General features: G+C 35.3%; 1 protein-coding gene across 6 annotated transcripts in view; it reads left to right on the top strand.

Annotated features, from left to right (window-relative positions):
* LOC111051096 (1-phosphatidylinositol 4,5-bisphosphate phosphodiesterase gamma-1-like) overlaps window positions 1-22,341 on the top strand; it is a 102,698-nt gene that overhangs the window by 6,958 nt on the left and 73,399 nt on the right. For all 6 annotated transcript variants that reach the window (XR_005571696.1, XR_005571695.1, XR_005571694.1 and 3 more), the window contains exons 5-9: window positions 1,619-1,781; window positions 3,327-3,521; window positions 7,658-7,773; window positions 13,723-13,929; window positions 20,561-20,787. Coding sequence is in view for 2 of the 6 variants with exons in the window: in XM_039431757.1 (XP_039287691.1) it covers window positions 1,619-1,781; window positions 3,327-3,521; window positions 7,658-7,773; window positions 13,723-13,929; window positions 20,561-20,787 (908 nt within the window). In the remaining 4 variants the exon portion in view is untranslated. The remainder of the gene's footprint in view (window positions 1-1,618; window positions 1,782-3,326; window positions 3,522-7,657; window positions 7,774-13,722; window positions 13,930-20,560; window positions 20,788-22,341) is intronic.

The following is a 22,341-nucleotide window of genomic DNA, read 5'->3' as shown; positions in this document are numbered from 1 at the left end:
AAACCTCTTTAGAACCTGAAAATGGTGTTAACCGAAACTAGTTGTTCAAATATTTTTAAGTTTTTTAAAGAATAAAGGGTGCTATAAGATTTATTTTGTTTTATCAATTTAAAAGCAGCCCATGTCAATAAGTGTTTTGGAAATTTAAATATGCTATTTGCAATTCGTCATGGAAGATCACACTGAAGATTTCCGTAATAAATTCTTAACGAATGTATCTTGTTCCTCAAATATCGGAACTCTACCTGGAAAATATGAAATTTTACTCTGGAAAACCGGGAATTATTAATGAATTTTCTATTTCAAAATGGGTGGCCACCCTGTCAGTATGATTAACTACCACAATATCACCCTCAGAAGCTCACAGCTACTCAGAAAGTGAAGTGTAAGTAATAAGGTTTTGTTCCAAGATAAATGTATACCATGCAAACTTAATGATTACTGAATTGAGCTGAGAGTAGTCTAAATTATAACGGATATAAAAACATGATTAAAAAACGCCATATAAGAACATAAAGTATCCTTTATTTAAAATATTTCAAAAGAACAATTAGTTTCGGCCTTTGGCCATTTTCAAGTTCTTATATTGTTGTTTTTTTCAATAAGTTTTAAAGGTAGCCCGTGCTATAGTGAGGTCCACGTTATAATGGCAGTGGAGAAAGATAGGATAACAACGTGGTCGATCCTCTAAGGGCCGGTTTCCGAGCTCGGGATTTAGCTAAGTCCTAGACTTTAAACAGCTGGAGTCAGAAAATTGGCTTTCCAAAACGGGGCGTAGTCGCAGTGATTGTCATAGTCACGTTTGAATTAAATTTTGAAAAACTAGAAAATTGAACACAAAATAAAATAAAGAGTACATAGTGTAAAGTTTTAGCTATTTTGAATGATTTAGGAATGTCTAATTTCGTCAAGCAAAAACGTTACCAATTATAGAAATGAGAAAATGAAAACTACGACTACTGTTATAAAAGCTGCGACTACGCCCCGTTTTGGAAAGCCAATTTTCTGACTCCATCTGTTTGAAGTCTAGGACTTGGCTAAATCCCGAGCTCGGAAACCGGCCCTAAATGTCTTCTATAGATGGTAGCTGATACCAGTTTTTCATGTATCATTAACTCTTAATTCTCGTTTAAAATAATAAATTATTTTTCATTAAACAAGAAATTATATTTTTCAATAATTTTATAATGAATTTTCATAATGAAAATGAGATTTTTTGGTAATTAATTATTAATTCTACATTGTTAAAAGACGGTCTGGCAAGAGAGCAAAGCGAGAAAGAGATAGCGCTGTCCGGTTTGTTGAATGATGGACAAGGATAGGAATACCATTGCTAATCAAACACTTCCATTATAACGTTTCCTCACTATAGTAAAGTGATTTTATAGTAATTCAATTACACTGTTTTCAATGTCAATTTTTTGTATGGCATCAATTTTCTATTACTTGGAATAATATATTTGAACTTATCGATTTGAATTTTATTATAAATACAATAAATTAATAAGATTTTCAATTATTACAAATCAAAACTTGGATCGTTTCATGAATTGGGAGCAAATCCTAATAAAATTTGATAGAAGTAAATTACTAAACCCTAATTGATGTTTGCTTCTAGCGTAACATTGAAAGATCTCAAAGGATTTCTGCCTCGAATCAACTGTAAATTGTCAACAAATAAACTGAGAGAATTATTCCAAGAAGTGGATACCAGAAAACGGAATGAATTAGGATTTGATGATTTTGCGGAACTGTACCATAGGCTTATGTTTGACGAAGGGGTGAGTGAAATATTAACATATTAATAATCATCTTACGAGTTGGATTTTATAAAATTCAATAATTATTCATTCTTCTTCTTCTTCTTCTTCTTCTTTGGCTACGCTTTATCCCAATAATATGGGGTCGGCATTTCTCTCCTTCATAAAACCCTGTCCATCTCCAACCCCTCTCTCGCAGATCAGCCTCTACTCTGTCTCTCCACTTCATCCTTGGCCTTCCCCGCCACCTCCTGCCACCCAGATCCAAATCCTGCACCCTCCGTCCCACATAATCCTCCTCACCCTTTCCAAACCACCTCATCCTAGCCTCCTGCATCTTCCTACCCAATGTGGTCCCACCCCAACTGTACCTCTAATCACCTTATTACGAATCCTATCCCTTCTAGTGACCCCACACATCCATCTTAGCATCCTCATCTCAGCCACTTCCATTTTCTTCTCTTGCCTCTTTGAAACAGGCCAGGTTTCCGCGCCATACAACATATCAAAATTATAAAAATGATACTAAGGAAAACAGGCGAACCCTCTAATATTCCTCTCCCAAATTTAGATTAATATCAATAACTGAAGTTTATCAGTTATAGAAAATAACAAGTACCTACTCTTGTATTTTTTTAAATATTATCAACCATTTAACTATCAGATTAAATTTCATCGAAACTCATTTTTACATAGGTAAGGAAAATATCGCTTTCCAAAAAATTAAGGTACCCTAATTTCAAGTTTTCTAAACGTTTCAAGGTCCCCTGAGTCCAAAAACATGATTTTTGGGTGTTGGTCTGTGTGTGTGTGTTTGTGTGTATGTCTGTGAACACGATAACTCCATTCCTAATCAATCGATTGACTCGAAATTTCAAACTTAAGGTTCTTATACCATGAGGATCCGACAGTAAGAAATTCAATAAAATTCAAATCAAGATGGCGGGAAAAATGTCGGATAATGACTAAAAAGCCATGTTTTTCACGGTTTTCTCGAAAACGGCTCTGACGATTCTCTTCAAATTTATACCATGGATAGCTATTTATAAGCCCTATCAACTGACATGAGTCTCATTTCTGGGAAAATTGCAAGAGCTCCGTAATGTTATTGAGAAAAATTGCGGATAATCACTAAAAATCCATGTTTTTCACGGTTTTCTCGAAAACGGCTCAAACGATTTTCTTCAAATTTATACCATGGATAGCTAGCTATCCATAAGCCCTATCAACTGACATGATTCTCATTTCTGGGAAAATTGCAGGAGCTCCGTAATATTCTTGAGAAAAATGGCGAATAATTACTAAAAAACCATGTTTTTCACGATTTTCTCAAAAATGACTTGACCGATTTTTTTCAAATCCATACTCTGTATAGTTATTTATCAGCTCAGCTCTATCAACTGGCATGAGTCTCCTTTCTGTGAAACTAACGGGGGTCCACCCTATCCTTGAGAAATGGACTTTGTAACTTCCTTCTCGTGTATGAGTACCTACCACACCAGATTTTTACTAGTTGTATTCAACTAAAATTAAATGTAAATGATAATATTTTGTTTGATGTTTCAGACATTCAGAGAAAGTGTGGAGGACTACTGTGAGAATGGGCAGAATGGCATTGTTAGCGTTCAACAGCTGACCAACTTTCTGATCAAAGAGCAGGGTGAAAAGAGAGTTGAAGAAAAGCAAGTGTCCAGTCATATGAGGGATTATCTTCAAGATCCTCAGCGCAATGTTGAGGAACCATTCTTCACTGCCAGAGAGGTGAACTGAAGCTTTATCTTGTTTAATGCAAATTCAAACTTCTATTCAACTTTTAAAATTGTTTATTTTTTATACATTGATAGATACAATGGGCCATATGAATAAAGTTGAGCATTTGCTTATGCTTCTAAAATATGGAGTATTTGCTGCATTTACTATGAATAAATGTGAGCAAAACCTTTTGCTCATGCTCATAAATAGTTATTTGTATATCTAGAGTGAAAAGTACGACTTTTTCTCCCTTTGGGAAAAAGTTTGAAGCCCGAGGCGAAGCCGAGGGCAGCAATTTTCCTGAGGGAGAAAAAGTATTTTTCGCTCGTGATGTACACAACATTTTTCCTCCATCTACATTTTTTTATAGAAACTGCAAATAAAATCATTCTAATAACTTACGTATTGGTGACAATGATTCCTAACAACATAACCTAAATCTAAAACCTAAAAACCGGTCGTCTGATTGGCACTGCCGATTGCGCTATCTATCGGCAAAAGTTGTAACAATTATATCAGCTGAGCAGCTACCAAAAATGGCTGACTCCAGATCACGCGGTTCAGATTTGAATTGCAGATCAAAAATATTTGTTGGCTGGTATTTTGAAAAGAATAAAATATTTTAAAAATTGTATAAATTTTTATTGCCTACTAATATTAAGAATATACAATTTTAAAAATTGTATAAATTTTTATTGCCTACTAATATTAAGAATATAATAATTATCATACAAACATATATTTCATGAGTTAATCAAATTTCTGGTTGTGGTATTGAATTCAATTGACTCAATGACAGACACCTCTATTATGCTTTCTCATCTGAGCTTAGACCTTCTAACCTATTACAATGTAACTTTAAAATAGAGATGCTCCCCATGTTATTTAAATTGAGTCACTTTTACTCCCTAGGGAGTTCTTTCTGTTTTTTACTACCGAGATCGAAAAAGTGACACTTTAGTATTAGGTTTCAGGGAGTAAAGTAAATACTTTAGACAGTAGGTGGAGGAAAAAATAGTTTGAGCATTTGCTCAAAAGTAAAAGCTTACACTCAAAATTGTATGAATAAACTGGAGCATTTGCTCAACTTTTGAAGCAAATGCTTCAAAAAAGGTGAGTCTAGTCTAGAGCAGCTTATCACCTTTTGCTCATAGTAAAATGGCTCAACTAATTTGTATGAGGAAGAGGAAACTATACCAGATACGATCACAACCAATAGTTGAGAACTATAAAACTCTTTTTAGATTCAACTGTGATATATATATATATATATATTATATATATATATATATATATATATATATATATATATATATATCACCATTATTCCTACAAAAGAATAAATACAAAAGATAGCAGCTACCTGATATAAAGATAGCCATCACAAAATAGGAAATAGGCATTTAAGAAGATTGATTGATTGATTGATTGATTGAGTACTTTATTTATGTAGATTACAATATATACTGGCTTATACACTTATATACAATAGCTTACAATACAGCAAAATTATAGATAAATTTACATAATATAGACTAAGAAAATAATTATTGAACTGTATATGATATGAAAAAGCAATTTGTAATATAATAACTATAGATAATAATCATATTGTTATGCATCTACATAAATTGGCGGAGCTTTGGACATATCAATGTCCATTCTTCGGAAAGAATATTAAAAATATCCTCCCCACTAACTTTCTACCAAAAGATGAGAGTGTAAACGATTATTTATTCATTTACATTACAATATGAGGGCACCAGGAAGAAATACTTCCCATAATAGCCCTCTTGGCTTATAAGAAGGCTATTGACATTATAAGAATATGCTGAAGATTATTATAGAGATGACATTTTCTCACGCTATTATTTGAAAATTCTAAACTCAACTAACCTAAAACTCTATTCATAAATAGAAAACAGAGCAGACGACGCAAACACAAGCGGTGCCCCCTACTTGCATATTTAGCGCTTCCGTGAGCTATAAAAACAAAGTAAGGCTACAAAAGCGAATCAGCTGATCAAAAATCTTTAAAATACGTGAGCGTTTGCTCCAGAGTTCAGAAGCATAAGGTAAGAGTATAAGGTAAAGCTTATTCATATGAAAATGAGCAAATGCTTTTGCATCTACCTTTTGCTCATGAGCAAAACCTTATGCTCCATGCTCTTGCTCATGAGCATTTGCTCTGGTTTTATTTATATGGGCCAATATCATTCTCAACTATGAATGATTGGGGAAGGAACAACAGGCTTAAAGCCCAAAACTGTTCCTTTCCCAAATTTGGATAGAAATTGTCCAAAAATAGGTTATGTTAATCACTTTATAAGTTTTGTACAATTTTGAGTCCAATATATATAAACTAGGAATTTAGAATTTATATAAGTTGAAAAACAAATTAAATAACAATATACGGTTTCACTAGCCTACCCATCACTGATAACTGAAAAATACTCTATAAATTATTGAAAATTTTAAAACTTTCAGGGCTGGTTTCCGAGCTCGGGATTTAGCCAAGTTCTAGACTTTGAACAGCTGGAGTCAGAAAATTAGCTTCCAAAACGGGGCGTAGTCGCAGTTTTTATTTTCTCATTTCTATAATATTGGAAACGTTTTGCCTTGACGAAATTAAACATTTCTAAATAGTTCAAAATAGCTGAAACTTTACCTTATTTTCTCTTTATTTTATTTTGTGTTTAATTTTCTAGTTTTTTGAAATTTAATTCAAACTTAACTTTGACAATGACTACGACTACGCCCCGTTTCGGAAAGCCAATTTGCTTACTCCAGCTGTTTAAAGTCTAGAACTTGGCCAAATCCCGAGCTCGGAAACCGGCCCTAAAAGAAACTCAGACTTTTTTTGGCCCCTAAGGGGGTTCGCCGTTCAACTCTTTAGGGATCAGGCCTCGTCTTGACTTTTTTATAATAATAAATAATAATATACAGGGTGTCCAACAAAAGATGTAACAGACGAATACCATAGATTGTAAATGAAATTTACAACAAAAATATTCAGTAAAATTTTCTTACAGCCTATCGACCTTTTAGTTTTCGAGAAGTATTGATATTATTTATTTATTCATAATTTACAATTATGTAAAAATAGCTGAAATAATTTAAGCTGAAATAATTTTCAACTTAAGGACAAAGAAACAGACTACAGTCCAAAACTTTTTTTCCTCCACCTACTGTCTAAAGTACTTACTTTACTCCCTGAAACCTAATACTAAAGTGTCACTTTTTCGCTCTCGGTAGTAAAAAACAGAAAAACTCCCTAGGGAGTAAAAGTGACTCCATTTAAATAACATGGGGAGCATCTCTATTTTTAAACTTACATTGTAATAGGTTAGAAGGTCCAAGCTCAGATGAGAAAGCATAATAGAGGTGTCTGTCATTGAGTCAACTGAATTCAATACCACAACCAGAAATTTGATTAACTCATGAAATATATGTTTGTATGATAATTATTATATTCTTAATATTAGTAGGCAATAAAAATTTATACAATTTTTAAAATATTTTATTCTATTCAAAATACCAGCCAACAAATATTTTTGATCAGAATTCTGCAATTCAAATCTGAACCGCGTGATCTGGAGTCAGCCATTTATGGTAGCCTGCCCGGCTGATATAATTGTTACAACTTTGGCTGAAAGATAGCGCAATCGGCAGTGCCTATCAGACGACCGGTTTTTAGGTTTTAGATTTTAGGTTATGTTGTTAGGAAACATTGTCACCAATACGTAAGTTATTAGAATGATTTAATTTGCAGTTTCTATAAAAAAATGTAGATGGAGGAAAAATGTTGTGTACATCACGAGCGAAAAATACTTTTTCTCCCTCAGGAAAATTGTTGCCCTCGGCTTCGCCTCGGGCTTCAAACTTTTTCCCACAGGGAGAAAAAGTCGTACTTTTCACTCTAGATATACAAATAACTATTAATTTGTTGCTTTGTTTCACTTTTCTCTATAGGGCTACTGAAATTATTGGAACACTTTATCGTGCACCCTTTCCATTTAATTAAATTTATTATTTAAATTAATAATAAAAAGTGCGTTTTTGTGTGTTACAATTTGTTCAACTGAAATTCTACTCTTTTGGCCAGTAAATGGTAGCACTGATCAGTATTGTCTAATTGGTTTCAGTTCATGGATTTTCTATTCTCAAAACAAAATGAATTATGGGACAAGGCTTTCGATAATATTTATCAAGATATGTCTCGACCTCTATCTCATTATTGGATCGCTTCATCCCACAATACGTGAGTAAATCTCTTTTTAAAGAAAATTATATACGTTTATTAAAAACTAGCAGGTAACCCGTGCTACGCAAGGGTCTTATTAAAACCTTGAAAAACTGAAATCCCAAAGAATATGCCTGCAACCATCCTCGGTAAATTGAGAAACTTTATTAAAAAAATCAAGGTAATCAGTGCAGTAGTTCAGATGTGATGATGCGTCATTCGTTAATTTTCTATCCCGTACATGTATAAGCCAATTCTTTCCTTTATTATATTATAGACTAGCCGTCAGGCTCGCTTCGCTCGCCATATCCTTCTAGCCCGACTGGATCGTCAGAGAATGAGATCAGCAGGCTCGCTTCGCTCGCCTGCATTTTTCATTTGAGCATTTTTATCATATGTTAGGACAATCCAGTCGGGGGTCCAGACTAAACGTCTGGCTAAACAGATATGGCGAGCGAAGCGAGCCTGACGGCTAGTAATTTAATATTCCCAGGATTGAAGTAGCAGTGCCCAATCAATTTTTCCACGATAAATGCATTTAAATCTTCAACTTGGTGCCAACCTAACAAAGTCAACTCAACTTAATGCCAACCTGACAAAATTATTAATTTAGTTGCCAGTTAACAACTGTTTCGAAGAGGTACTCTATCTAGATTATAGTTCTATAGTAACATATGATATGGAAATTTCAATTATAAATTAAGAGATTGGGAGAAGAAGAATATACATGCTAAGAGACGAACTTTAAACCCTTAAAAACAACCCTTAGAGTTGAAATATTGCCAAAAGATTTCTTAGTGCGCCTCTAAAGGGCCAACTGAACATACCTACCAAATTTGAACGTTTTTGGTTCGGTAGATTTTTAGTTCTGCGAGTGAGTGAGTGAGTCAGTGACTAGTCAGTCAGTGAGTGAGTGCCATTTCGCTTTTATATATATAGATAACATTAATCTGATTAAATAATATATAGGTAGGTAACAATAGATGGGATTCTAGTATCCGCTAATGATGTCCAGGTCCAGTTTAGGCTACTATTTTTGTCCCTGTGTGCTTTACAATGCTTTACAATATTCTATTGAACACAGTTGAGTTGAAACAGAAATACAATAGCGTAAGTAGATATCCCATGGTATAGGGCGTTAATGTCGCAATTTTTACTGCTATCTCAAGCCGATTACTGTTGATTATTGTCGAATTTTACTGTTTTGTTGGGGTGAGAGTGTATGAACGACACAATATGAGAGACTACCAGTGTCACACAGCTTCACTGGAAAGAATTACATGAACTATGGGCTTGAGATAACAGTAAAAGTTGCGACATGAACGCCCTATACCATGGGATATCTACTTATGCTATTGTTTCTCTATGGTTGAAAGCATCATATAGAAAAAATAGCACAAGAAGATATCTCATGATATTAGGGTGTTTATGTTCCAATTTTCACTATTAACTCAAGCTAATAGTAGATACTTATTGTTAAGCTATGTGACTATGGTAGTATCTCATACTTTGCCGTTCTCACTCTTAACTTTGAGGGTTAAGTGTAAGAGAGGGCCGGCTGCGCCCTAACTTCGCCCTCCTAGGTTTTTAATAAAGGCAGCTAATCAATCAATCAATCAATCACCCGAACAAAACAGTAGTAATCGACAGTATAGTCTTAAGCCGTCTTTTTAAAATGGTTTTCTCTAATTTGGTTCACGTGAAATTAATCAGGATTATGATTAAACAGGCTTTTAAGGCTTTTATATAAGGGTACAAACATACTGAAGGCAGAGCGTGGCTTGGCGTGGCGTGGCGTGGTCAGAGCGTTCATGATACACACAGGAAGCTTCTGAGCGTCAAGCGTCAAGGGCCTAGAAAATGGCGTTGTCTAAGTTTGCACGGACTTTACTAACTCAATAACTAAGGAGATTACTTACTCACAAAATTTACTAGATGGTGAGAGAATTAATGAATTTTTAAAATTCCATAGAAATATGAATGAAACTGATTAGAATAGCCTTAGGTGGGATGCACACCGGAGAAACGCGTTTCGTGAAACAAGTTTCAGGTAACATGTTTCATGCAATCCGTTTCACTCGCGCATGCATACAAAAGAAACTTTTTTCCTGTCAGTTCCACGATGGATTCCGATGACGATGTGGTCGTTTTGTCATGGTGGCTAAGGAATAATAAGAAAAGACGAAAATACTGCGTACATCCACTGATCAGGGATCGAGACCATAGTTCCCTCGTTGTTGAGAACTTGCTCATAAGTGATCCTATCAAATTTAAGGATTTTTTCCGAAAGTCTATTATCAGCAAATTTCATATTTATTCAGTTAAAAAGTTGTCTTAAGTATTGTTTTATTATTCTTATTTGCTATCTTTTTTTTAGTTTTGTGTGCTGTTCTGTTGTTGTAAATTGGATGCGAAATAAAGAATCTTATTCTTATTCTTATTCTATTCTAAGCCACTTTTTGATCGTTTAGTGGCATTGGTTGGTGCACAAATAACGAAGAGGAGACCAACTGGAGTGTTGTGTGTTGTTGATTTACTAGTTCCGATTAACTATTCCAGATAATAAATAAAAATAAATACCTGAATTGTTCACTTATTTTGCAAATACTTCCCATGCAATCTGTACTTTGTCCCTTTTGCTGTACTCCTTCAGTTTGAAGTCATAAAGGCACGGGCGTTTTTCTACAGCTTCGGCCAACTTTACTTGGAATGAAATTCCTGCCATAATTTTCTGTAGAACTACGTGATTTTACAATTACAAATTAAGCTAATTAAATTACTTATCGTTGATTAGTTATTTTTTTATTAGTTTAATTCAATTTAATTTAATTCAATTAAATCAAATTTCAAATTAAGCTATAGTCTATGACACATAGCTATCCCACAAATTTCTACAAATCACACAATTTCTCGATGTGAAACTACAGCTAGAGGAAACCGATTATTCGAGTTTCACGAAATCTGGTTTCATGCAATCAGAGAAACTGGAGTTTCATGAAACGTAGTGTGCACAATCCTGTGTAATCTTATCAGTCGATTGCAAGCAACTTTCGTTTCACGTTTCCTGATAATGTTTCATGAAACGCGTTTCTCCGGTGTGCATCACGCCTTACTTTTGATTTGAAGTGCAATAGAATGATGAATTTTCTCTTTTGATTTATCAAATAATACACGTTACAGGAGGAATTTGAGCAAAAATTAAATACACAAGTGTACTAAGGTGCGTACAGACTTACGCTCTGCTCCGCAACCGAACGTCACTCCAGCAGAGCAATTGATGATCGACCGGAGAGCAAGAGTGGTTCGACCGGGGAACGCGAGAAGATCTAACATCTTCCGTAACGTTCATGATGGGTGCGTGGGCGGAGCGACTGTGGTTTGATGGAGGAACGAGGGCGGAGCGTGCTCGGTGCGAGTTGGAAGCGCGTATATGTGTACGCAGCTATAGATGGTGGGAAAATGCAGTAGAACAAGTGCATTTTTATGTACAAGAGTAGACCAGACTTGCACTCGCACTGTTACGGTCATTTATTTTATTTATTTATTTATTTATAATTTCTACAAAGTAGCACTGATTGGGAGAGAAAAACTAAGGAAACTCCTTGTACTATTTCTCTCCTAAATTTAGATAACATTTTAAATGTCCGAAATAGGGTTATGGTTTCACTTTCCTAAAATTTAGTCCATTTTCACTAAAAAACAACGAAAACTAAGAATTTTAAATTTTGACGGTTGAAAACATAATAAAAACCAAAAATATCACACTCAAATCACCATTAATTGGAACATTTTTGCGTAATTTTACAAAATTAAGAGCCACAACAAACCAGTTTGTTGCAAAGTTTGACGCCACGCTCCGCTCCGCTCGGCGAGTAGACGCTTCCAGTGTGTTGCAGCTCATTACTTAACATGATATTGTTCACGTCGCTCCTCAACGCAACGCTCCGCTCTGCTCGGCGAGTAGACGCTTCCAGTGTGTTGCAGCTCATTACTTAACATGATATTGTTCACGTCGCTCCTCAACGCAACGCTCCGCTCTGCTCGGCGAGTAGACGCTTCCAGTGTATTTTAGCTCATTACTTGACATTATATTGTTCACGACGCTCCTCAACGCCACGCTCCGCTCCGCTCGGCGAGTAGACGCTTCCAGTGTGTTGCAGCTCATTACTTAACATGATATTGTTCACGAAGCTCCTCAACGCCACGCTCCGCTCCGCTTTCAGTGTGTTTGTACCCTAAGAGGCTACAAGAAAAATTGTTCTATTCTATTTTGATGAGAGCTGGTGTGATACTCTTCTTGTTATTTTCCTTGCCTATTACCATAGGTATTACTTTCCTTGCCCTATTACCATAGGTAAGGAAAGTATTGCTTTCCAAAAAAAATTAAGGTACCCTAATTTCAAGTTTCTATACGTTTTGGTCTGAGTCCAAAAACATGATTTTTGGGTGTTTGTCTGTGTGTGTGTGTGTGTATGTGTATGAGTGTATGTGCGTCTGTGTACACGAAATCTCCATTCCTAATTAACCGATTGACTTGAAATTTTAAACTTAAGGTCCTTATACCATGAGGATCCGACAGTAAGAAATTCAATAAAATCCAATTCAAGATGGCGGAAAAAATGGCTGATAATTACTAAAAAACCACGTTTTTCACGATTTTCTCGAAAACGGCTCTAACGATTTTCTTCAAATTCATACCATGGATAGCTATTTATAAGCCCTATCAACTGACATGAGTCTCATTTCTGGGAAAATTGCAGAAGTTCCGTAATATTCTTAAGAAAAATGGCGGATAATCACTAAAAAACCATATTTTTCACGGTTTTCTCGAAAACGGCTCAAACGATTCTCTTCAAATTTATACCATGAATAGCTATTTATGAGCCCTATCGACTGACATGAGTCTCATTTCTGGGAAAATTGTAGGAGTTCCGTAATATTCCTAAGAAAAATGGCGGATAATTACTAAAAAACCATGTATTTCACGATTTTCTCAAAAATAATTTGACCGTTTTTCTTCAAATTCATACCCTGTATAGTTATTCATCAGCTCTATCAACTGGCATGAGTCTCCTTTCCGGGAAACCAATGGGGGGTCCACCCCATCCTTGAGAAATGGACTTAGTAACCTCCTTCTCGTGCATGAGGTAGGTAGGTAGCGCAGTTCATAAAAATAAAACATAGTCGAGATATTTCATCTGTAGAACAGCTGTTTTGACGACTTTAAAAAAATGACGATTAAAAAAATCATCGAATTTCACAATTCACACAAAGAAAAAGTTCTCTGAAAACAATTATATATACACATATACATTTTATTTTTTGTGTCATGTGTACTGTATTGTATTGTTTTTCTAATTCTCTCTTTGCTTACAAAAGGAATTGCATATATGCTACAAATGAATTACATTATGTTACTAAATGGATTACATATGTACAGTGAATTGTAGATTAATAATTACATGAATCATCTCTTTTTCTTTTGAGTTTTTAAATTATTATGAATTCTTTCTAGTTTTTCTGCTCTCTTAGTATTTCACTCTTAGTACTTCTTCTTTTCGGATTGAAATTTTTTTTTTTCTAGTTTTTCATACATTCCATATGTTTCTTTTTTCTTTATTATATTTTTTCTATTTTCGACTGAATCTCAAGCCACTAATTATAGCCGACTGATTACTCGTTGCCATCGCTCAAACTACTTAGTTTTGCTGGTAACGCCAATGATAATATTATAATCGATTTTTAAATGGAAAATATTTTAATTTTAAGTTTTTGTAATGTATTGTATATGAAAATTTTTATATTTTTCACATTTGTAAAGTTTGTTTAATGATTTTGGCAATAAATATTTCTTTCTTTCTTTCACATATACAGAAGTCTGATCGTAGTTTCAAATATGAGCAAGGAAAGTTGTGTGAGTGTACCACACCAGATTTTGTGTAATTGTGAATGATTGATTGGTTGTAGGTACCTGACGGGCGACCAGTTCTCGTCTGAGTCGTCAGTGGAGGCGTATGTGCGCTGCCTGCGCATGGGCTGTCGCTGCATAGAGCTGGACTGCTGGGATGGGCCCGACGGCAAGCCGATCATCTATCACGGGCACACACTCACCACACGCATCAAGTTCCTCGACGTGGTCAAGATTATCAAGGAGCACGCGTTTGTCGTTTCCGAGTAAGTGCGGCAACACTGTCCATCATTGACCGAGCGAAGTGAGGTCTGAAATTCAAGTCGACGGTTTCGCATTTACGGCGAAACGCGGCTATAGATTTTCATGAATTTTTTTATAATATTATGCTATTTTACAAATAAATTGAAATTACATGGCACCACCCAGCAAGGGCAAAACCCTGACCGCTGAGTGAGAGTATCAGCTGATTAGACAATATAACAATTTATTTACTAATAATCAAAGCTACAAAAATCGAAGTTAACAATAAATTACTAGTAACTATAATATTTGACTGATGTCGAAGAAAAATTTTTGTATCACCCACTTATTTATCTGTTCCATCCTCTGTCTGCCCCTATTAGAAAGATATTCTGACAATGCATTTGGCATGATATTTATTATTTTTGAGCTAAGATACCCCAATTGTCTTCGCACTATTGTCAAATCTGAATAGTTGATATTATAAATGTTATGAGATGTAACTCTCAGGTTATACATAGAAACATTATTATTCACTGTAAATTCATCCTTCCTCATCCATGCATAATAGAGAAGTTTCTTTATATAAATTTGACGTACTGTCATCACTTTAAATTCGGCAAATGTTTCACTACTAGAAAAAGCCCTTGGCTTATTAAGAATTGCTTTTATTATCATTTTTTGAAATGTAAAAATTTTATTCATGAAAACATCATACGCTCCTCCCCATACCACTAACCCATATTGCAGCACCGATTGAACATAGGCAAAGTAAAGGACCCTAAGTAATTTAATGTCTAATATTTTACGGACTTTATAAAAGATAAAGGAAATAAATTTTAAGCGTTTACAAATATACTCTATATGAGGCTCCCACTTAAGGTTACAATCGACCATGATGCCCAGATACTTTATAGATTTTTCATTTTTTAGTTGAGGGCATGCACAATCCTTCCATTTCTCAAAATCACAATTTGTATGTATTTTTAAATTCATAGCAGCATTTGGTTGACCAACTATTGTAGGAGAAAATGTAATATATTTAGTTTTTGATGTATTTATACTCAATGTATTAATATCAAGCCATTGCTTAACAATGGATATTACTCTTTCTGCTCTTGAGTACGTCTCTAACCTTGAGCGGTCCTTAACTATTACAGCCGTATCGTCAGCAAAGGAAATTATTTTCGAACTATCAATATTTAGTTTAAAGATGTCGTTGATATAGAGTAAAAATAAAATCGGGGACAAGACGGTACCTTGTGGTAATCCAAAGTCGTTGAGTTTTGTAGTATTTGATTTGTAACTGTTGTTATAAGATATTAATTGTGTCCGATCACTTAAATAATTCAAGGTGGAGTTGTATACAATTTGACATGTATGTTCCTTCTTGAATTTCGCGTCGACGTATATACAAGGTTTTTGGAAATTTTTCATTAATTTCAAGTATAATATAAATCAAATAAAATTCAAATTCAAATTCATTTATTTGCCATAAAATAATACAGATTGATAAAATAAATATTTTAATTTACAAAATGGCACTACCGGCAAAGAAAACTTTTGCGCCGGCAGTGAGTTTGAACAACTAGGTACAGCAAACATGTCAATAGAAAAAAAAGAGCTAATTCAAACCACTAGAATAAATAAAACCATGGAAACCAGGTCACATCTCAACACCCACAAACGATAAGAAAAAGTAACAAAATCATAAGCAAATGACAAGCTCAAAAATACGAATTCAAGGAAGCCATGACAAATATTTTTTTTAAATTTATAACACAAGAATGAAACACTACATAATGGATATAGACTATTTAAAATAAGCATTTATCCTAATCCAATCCAGTATAAGATTCATTATGGGTTTTTTAATTCTATTAATAATGAATTCAGTTGGGACTTTATTTATAAACAAGTAACACTGATATTCAAACTGACGTCCACATACACTTGAGCTGGTAAAGTCAATATCAAACTGTAATGGATTGGAGGGACGCAAATTATATGGATCATTCCTTAAGTGCAGGATAGCATTATATAAATTGAATTTAGTTTGATAGACAACTTTAAAAGGAAAAAGGAGCCTCCCTCATGGTGTGATATTTAGCTATATGATTTTCAAATCAATATTATTTGTTCCAGTTTTCTTTTCGAAGTCTTATTTGTTTTCCCTTAGTAATCTAAATATAATTCTCGATATTGTTTCTCATTAACTAGTAGTTCTGTGAACAGTAGACCTCACGCAGTATTCTCATCCACAAGTACCTGATTGAAACTATAGACCTTATGGAAATACAGCAATAGACTGGCTTCTCCACACATCTGTGTAATCACTTGTCAGCTGATTTATGATGAATAATTCTATAGTCTGATTTTGACTCTAATATTGCCGTACGAAGGAGGCTCCTTTTTCCTTTTATACTACCCTTGAAATGCAAAATTTCCAAAAACCTTGTATATACGGCGACGCGCAATTAAAAAAGGAACATACCTGTCAGATTTATTGAAAATCCATTACCGCGTTTCGTCGTAAATGCGCAACATATAAACATTTAAACATACAAACATTTAAACAATCCAAACATTTAAACAAGAGAAATGCCAAACCGTCGACTTGAATCTTAGACCTCACTTCGCTCGGTCAATTCAAGGTTTTTTGAAATTTTGCATTTCAAGGATAGTACAAAAGAAAAAGGAGTTTCCTTCTAACGCTAATATAAAACTATAACAATATAACCGTGTAAAATCAGACTGTAGGACTATTCTCTGTCCTAAGCGATGAGCACTGAAAGATTAAGCCGACCCTCCTACTAACACACACAAGCGCAGTCTCCTTTTGTGTGAATGAGTAAAGGGACGGCCTGTCTACCTGTATACCACGTAGTATACATAGTATATCAAGTTTATCCTACTAAACTTTTATTGATCAGAAGATAGCTAATTTACAAAATCTGGTGTGGCGCACTCACACAACTTCCCTTGCCGTTATGAAAATTGATCACCTGACGCTAGTGTTCCCGCGCATCACAAGTCTACTATTCAAAGATTTGAGCCAGCTGGTGACAGGGCAATAACGCTGGAGACACACATGAGGTCTGCTATCTCTTCATAGTGAATGATTTAATAGAATCAACAATAATTTGCAATTGAATAATCACATTTTCTCGAATAAAGCTTATTTTCAATTTTAGGTGAAAATGTTACTGAACATTAATTGTAGAGATTTTCATGCTCAATCTACTCCACTTGATTTTTTTTGTTTCAATTGTATCTGAAGCCTGATAATTGGGAATCTATCTGCATTGCTGGGGCGGAGCTCCTGAAATTTTTACAGTTATGGGACTTGTGGCAGTTGATAGAGCTTATCGATGACTATTTTAGGTATGAATTTGATCAAAATCGTTGGAGCCGTTTCCGAGAAAATCACGAAAAACCCTGTTTTTGACAACATTTTCGCCATCTTGAATTGCATTTGATCGAAATTGTTCGTGTCGGATCCTTATAGTGAAAGGACCTTAAGTTCCAAATTTCAAGTCATTCCGTTAATTGGGAGATGAGATATGTTGTACACAGACGCACATACACTCACACACACACATACACACACACACACACACACACACACACACACACACACACACACACACACACACACACACACACACACACATACACATACACATACACATACAGACCAATACCCAAAAACCAGTTTTTTGGACTCAGGGGGCCTTGAAACGTATAGAAATTGGGGTACCTTAATTTTTTTGGAAAGCAATACTTTCCTTACCTATGGTAATAGGGCAAGGAAAGTAACAAGCAGTAAACTGATCAATGCAATACCTTTTGACTTGGATTTCAAAATTAGTAAAAAGAGCGTCAATAAGTGGATTAAGAGGGAATATTTCTTTACCTTAAATTTAATATAGCAATTTAATTTAGATTATTCTATTTTCATTCTATAGTCTTTTCTCTGCACAATATTTGTTTGATTTTTTTACGATTCTGCTGTTATAAAATTTTGTAATTATTAGTTAAATTTAACTTTAACTTTCAGCATTATTTCGAAATATTATGTTTTTCTTTTACTGTTTTGCAACTCTCACCAGCGGGCAAAGATTTTCTTTTTTCTGGTGATGCCTAGATTTTATATTTTATTTTAATTTTATTCAAGTATATGTATGAGTAATTATGTTTATTTATTTATATTTTTAATGATATGTCATATTATAAAGATTTTGTAATATGTTTTGAATATTCTAATTGGCAATATCGATGGCGCAGGTAGGCCGGGCGTGTGTGCCTGCGCGTGGGGGAGAGAGGGTCGGCTAATCTTTCAGCGCTCATCGCAGTCTGGACAGAGTATAGTAGTTCTGTGAACAGTAGACCTCACGCAGTTTTCTCCTCCACAAGTATCTGGTGTCACCTGTTCACCGGCTTCTCCAGACAACTGTGTATTGCATGCAATCAATAATCCACTTGTCAGATGATTGATTATGGATAATTCTAGTCTGATTAATCCTATCTTCAAAGTAGATGATATATAGTGATATCTGAGTATGGAGGAAATTCCTTTTCCTTACATATTATCCTTGAAATGCAAAATTTAAAATGAATACTTGTGTGTACATCGACAGCCAGTTGAAAAAGGAAATATTCCTGTCAAATCTCATAGAATTCTATTAAAGTGTTTTGGCCGTGAATGCGTTACATACATACAGGCAAAAGAAAATCCGAGTTGAAACATAGACCTCACTGTGTTCGGTCAATTATTCATCATAAATCAGCCGTCGAGTGAATTATTAATTGCATGCAATGAAGCATGGTAACTTGGTAAAAAATCAGCTGTTTGTGGACTATTAATTACATGCGTCATTGCATTCTATTTTTATGCAACGCGCAAGCAATTAACTAAAATAACATATTTCTCTCGACCTCTCTCTGCTTTCAACTCGGGCTGACCTGTTACCAGTATGTCTTGAAGGAGATTAGCTTTTTCGATACACCAGCCCCAACAGCCATTATCCGTTTTCACACCGATATCTCGCCGACATGACAGGTCAGGACAGAATTTACTTTGATGGACAGTATAAGAGGAGGCTGTGGCTGTGAGGCCTCTAGAACGTGTACTAAATGCATGCGTCTCCCGTCCCTGACCAAAAAGTTTCCTATTCTTAAAAACAAAAAGTGCTAGTTCCAATATATAAAAAGTCGGTGCAGTAAGAAGGCTGTGTTCCTTAAATAAGGGTCTACAAGAAAGGCCAAACTGAAAACAGCCCCAAACTCAGTTGTCTTGCCCCAAAAAATGACACCAAAACGGAGCCGGTTTACAAAATATGAATTATAAAGAATTAAAGTTGTCCTGGTGTCAACCAGGAGGATGTGGAGGACGACATTAGGAAGCTGGGTTTCAGGGGATGGAGACGTAAGGCTGCCGATAGAGACGAATGGAGAGGCTTTTTGAAGGAGGTCAAGGCTTTGAATGAGCTGTAGCGCCAAGGAGTAAGTAAGTGGTGTCATCAACCACCCTGGAAATCATACCGATAGCAAATGTAGCTCTACTCACTTTCTTTAAACGTTTAGAAGAGTGTGTTTTCCACTTCATCATCATCATCCAAGCATAAGCCCAAAAAAGTTGCAGCATTCACTTGTTCAAGAGACAGTATTGACCGAATGCAGTGATGTCTATGTTTTAACTGGGATTTTCTGTTTGTATGTATGATCTTTTGTATGTATGTTTGTAACGCATTTACGGCCAAACGCGTTGATAGAATTCGATAAGATTTGGCAGGAACATTCCTTTTTCAACTGCGCGTCAATGTATACTCGATTTTTTTTTTTTGAATTTTCGCACTTTAAGGGTAATATGAAAAGAAAAGGAATTCCTCCATACTCTGATATCACTATATAAAATATCATCTACTCTGAAGATAGGATTAATCAGACTATAGAATTATTCATAATCAATCAGCTGACAAATGGATTATTCATTGCATGCATAGATGTCTGAAGAAGCCGTGTCTATTTCTATAAGGTCTATAGCTACGTACACATATTCGCGCTTCCAACCCACACCGAGCACGCTCCTCCCTCGTACCGCCCTCGTACCACCATCGAACCACAGTCGCTCCGCCCACGCACCCATCATGAACGTTACGGAAGATGTTAGATCTTCTCGCGTTCCCCGGTCGAACCACTGTTGCTCCCCGGTCGATCATCAATCGCTCTGCTGGAGTGACGTTCGGTTGCGGAGCAGAGCGAAAGTCTGTACGCACCTTAAGATTTCAATATTTCGTTTTGCAGTCATGGTATCAGTTTTGCATGGTGCCACACTTGAAAAATCAAATTTAATAGGTGATTAAAATAATTAAATGAACTAAATAATGCTGATGAAATTATGGTCTAATATTTATGATTAGAACAATTTACTTTTCAAATAATTGAGAAATATTTTTATCAGATGAAAAGATTATCACGGAACTGGAAGAATTATTATATGGTATACAAATTCACACGTGAACTGAGTTTGCTAACATTTCAAACAGGTGACATCAGATACTTGTGGATGAGAAAACTGCGTGAGGTCTACTGTTAACAGAACTACTAGTTAAGACTTTATTCGTTGAATAGTAATTAATTGTTGTGTGTTAGTTTTCCAGTGATCCTGTCGATCGAGGACAACTGTTCGCTGCCGCAACAGCGCAACATGGCGGTGACAATGCAGGAGGTGTTTGGTGACATGCTGCTGGTGCAGCCCGTTGCCAAGCACGAGACGCGGCTGCCGTCGCCCTACAGTCTGCGCCACAAGATCATTCTCAAGCACAAGAAGTTGCCAGAGGGTGGAGACGAGGCTTCGGTCATGATGAAGCCCGAACAAGGTCTGTGAAGAGAATGTGCATCCTTCCACGCATCCTACCATGCATCCTAACCTAACCTAACCTAAACCTAACCTAACCTTCTATTCAAGTGGACTTTCTCAGCGTTCCCTGTCCCTATATTTTGCAAATATGTGGAAATAAATAAGCCGATAACTTTTTGTATAGTTGAGAAGTTGATATTGTGGTAATTATTTATATTAAATGAAAAAGACTAAGAAATTGTCAAAAAAACACAGATTTATTGATACTTAGAAAGACCGGTTTCGGTTATTACACCATTGTCAATCTCTGATAAACTCGTTTGTGTGATTGACAATGGTGTAATAACCAAAACTGGTCTTTCTAAGGGCCGGTTTCCGAGCTCGGGATTCAGCTAAGTTCTAGACTTAAAACAGCTGGAGTCAGAAAATTAGCTTTCCAAAACGGGGCGTAGTCGCAGTTTTTATAACAGTAGTCGCAGTTTTTATAACAGTAGTCGCAGTTTTTATTTTCTCATTTCTATAATTGGAAACGTTTTTCCTTGACGAAATTAAATCTTTCTAAATCATTCAAAATAGCTGAAAATTTACACTATTCTCTTTATTTTATTTTGTGTTTAATTTTCTAGTTTCTTGAAATTTAATTCAAACGTGACTGTGACAATGACTACGACTACGCCCCGTTTCGGAAAGCCAATTTTCTGACTCCAGCTGTTTAAAAAGTCTAGAACTCAATCAAATCCCGAGCTCGGAAACCGGCCCTTAGAAAGACCAGTTTTGGTTATTACACCATTGTCAATCACACAAACGAGTTTATCAGAGATTGACAATGGTGTAATAACCGAAACCGGTCTTTCTAAGTATCAATAAATCTGTGGTTTTTTGACAATTTCTTAGTCTTTTTCATTTAATAAGCCGATAACTGTCTATTATTACTGTTTAGGCAGGGTGAGAGTATAAGAACGGCACAGTATGAGAGACAACCAGCGTAACATAGCTTCACAAAAACAACTACTATAGAGAGGTCCACGTTATAATGGCAGTGTTTGGTTAGCAATGGTATTGCTATCCTTGTCTATCATTCAACAAAGCGGATAGCGCTATCCCTTTCTCGCTTACCTCTGTTGCCAGATCGATTTTTAACAATGAAGAAATATGATTAGTTATCAAAATATGTAATCTTCATAATATATAAATATTGGGGCACCGAGCTTCGCTCGTTATTTTTATTTATTGATAAACAGAACACAATTCACTAAAATGATCGTGTTTATATTTCACAGCTGGCTATACGTCAGCTCATGAATTTCGGGGATGCGATATTTTGATTTTTCACATACTTACATTTTTACTGTCCACAGACGACGAAAGTCTCAGCTGTTTCAGCAAAGGATGAATTATTCTTCTAATGTCGTTCAGCGAGTTTTCCCAAGGATGAGACCTAGTGCAATCGAATTTTTATATCATAAACCTACTATGTTTCAAATTTCGTGAAAATTGTTAGAGCCGTTTTCGAGATCCGTTGAACATAAATAACCAGATATAAAAATATAGAGATTAATATAATAGGATTGAT

This window comes from Nilaparvata lugens, chromosome 6 (genome assembly GCF_014356525.2).
Source record: "Nilaparvata lugens isolate BPH chromosome 6, ASM1435652v1, whole genome shotgun sequence".
Classification (NCBI taxonomy): Eukaryota; Metazoa; Arthropoda; class Insecta; order Hemiptera; family Delphacidae; genus Nilaparvata; species Nilaparvata lugens.
Note: the sequence above shows the minus strand (reverse complement) of the source record. Positions and strands in the feature narration are given on the sequence as shown.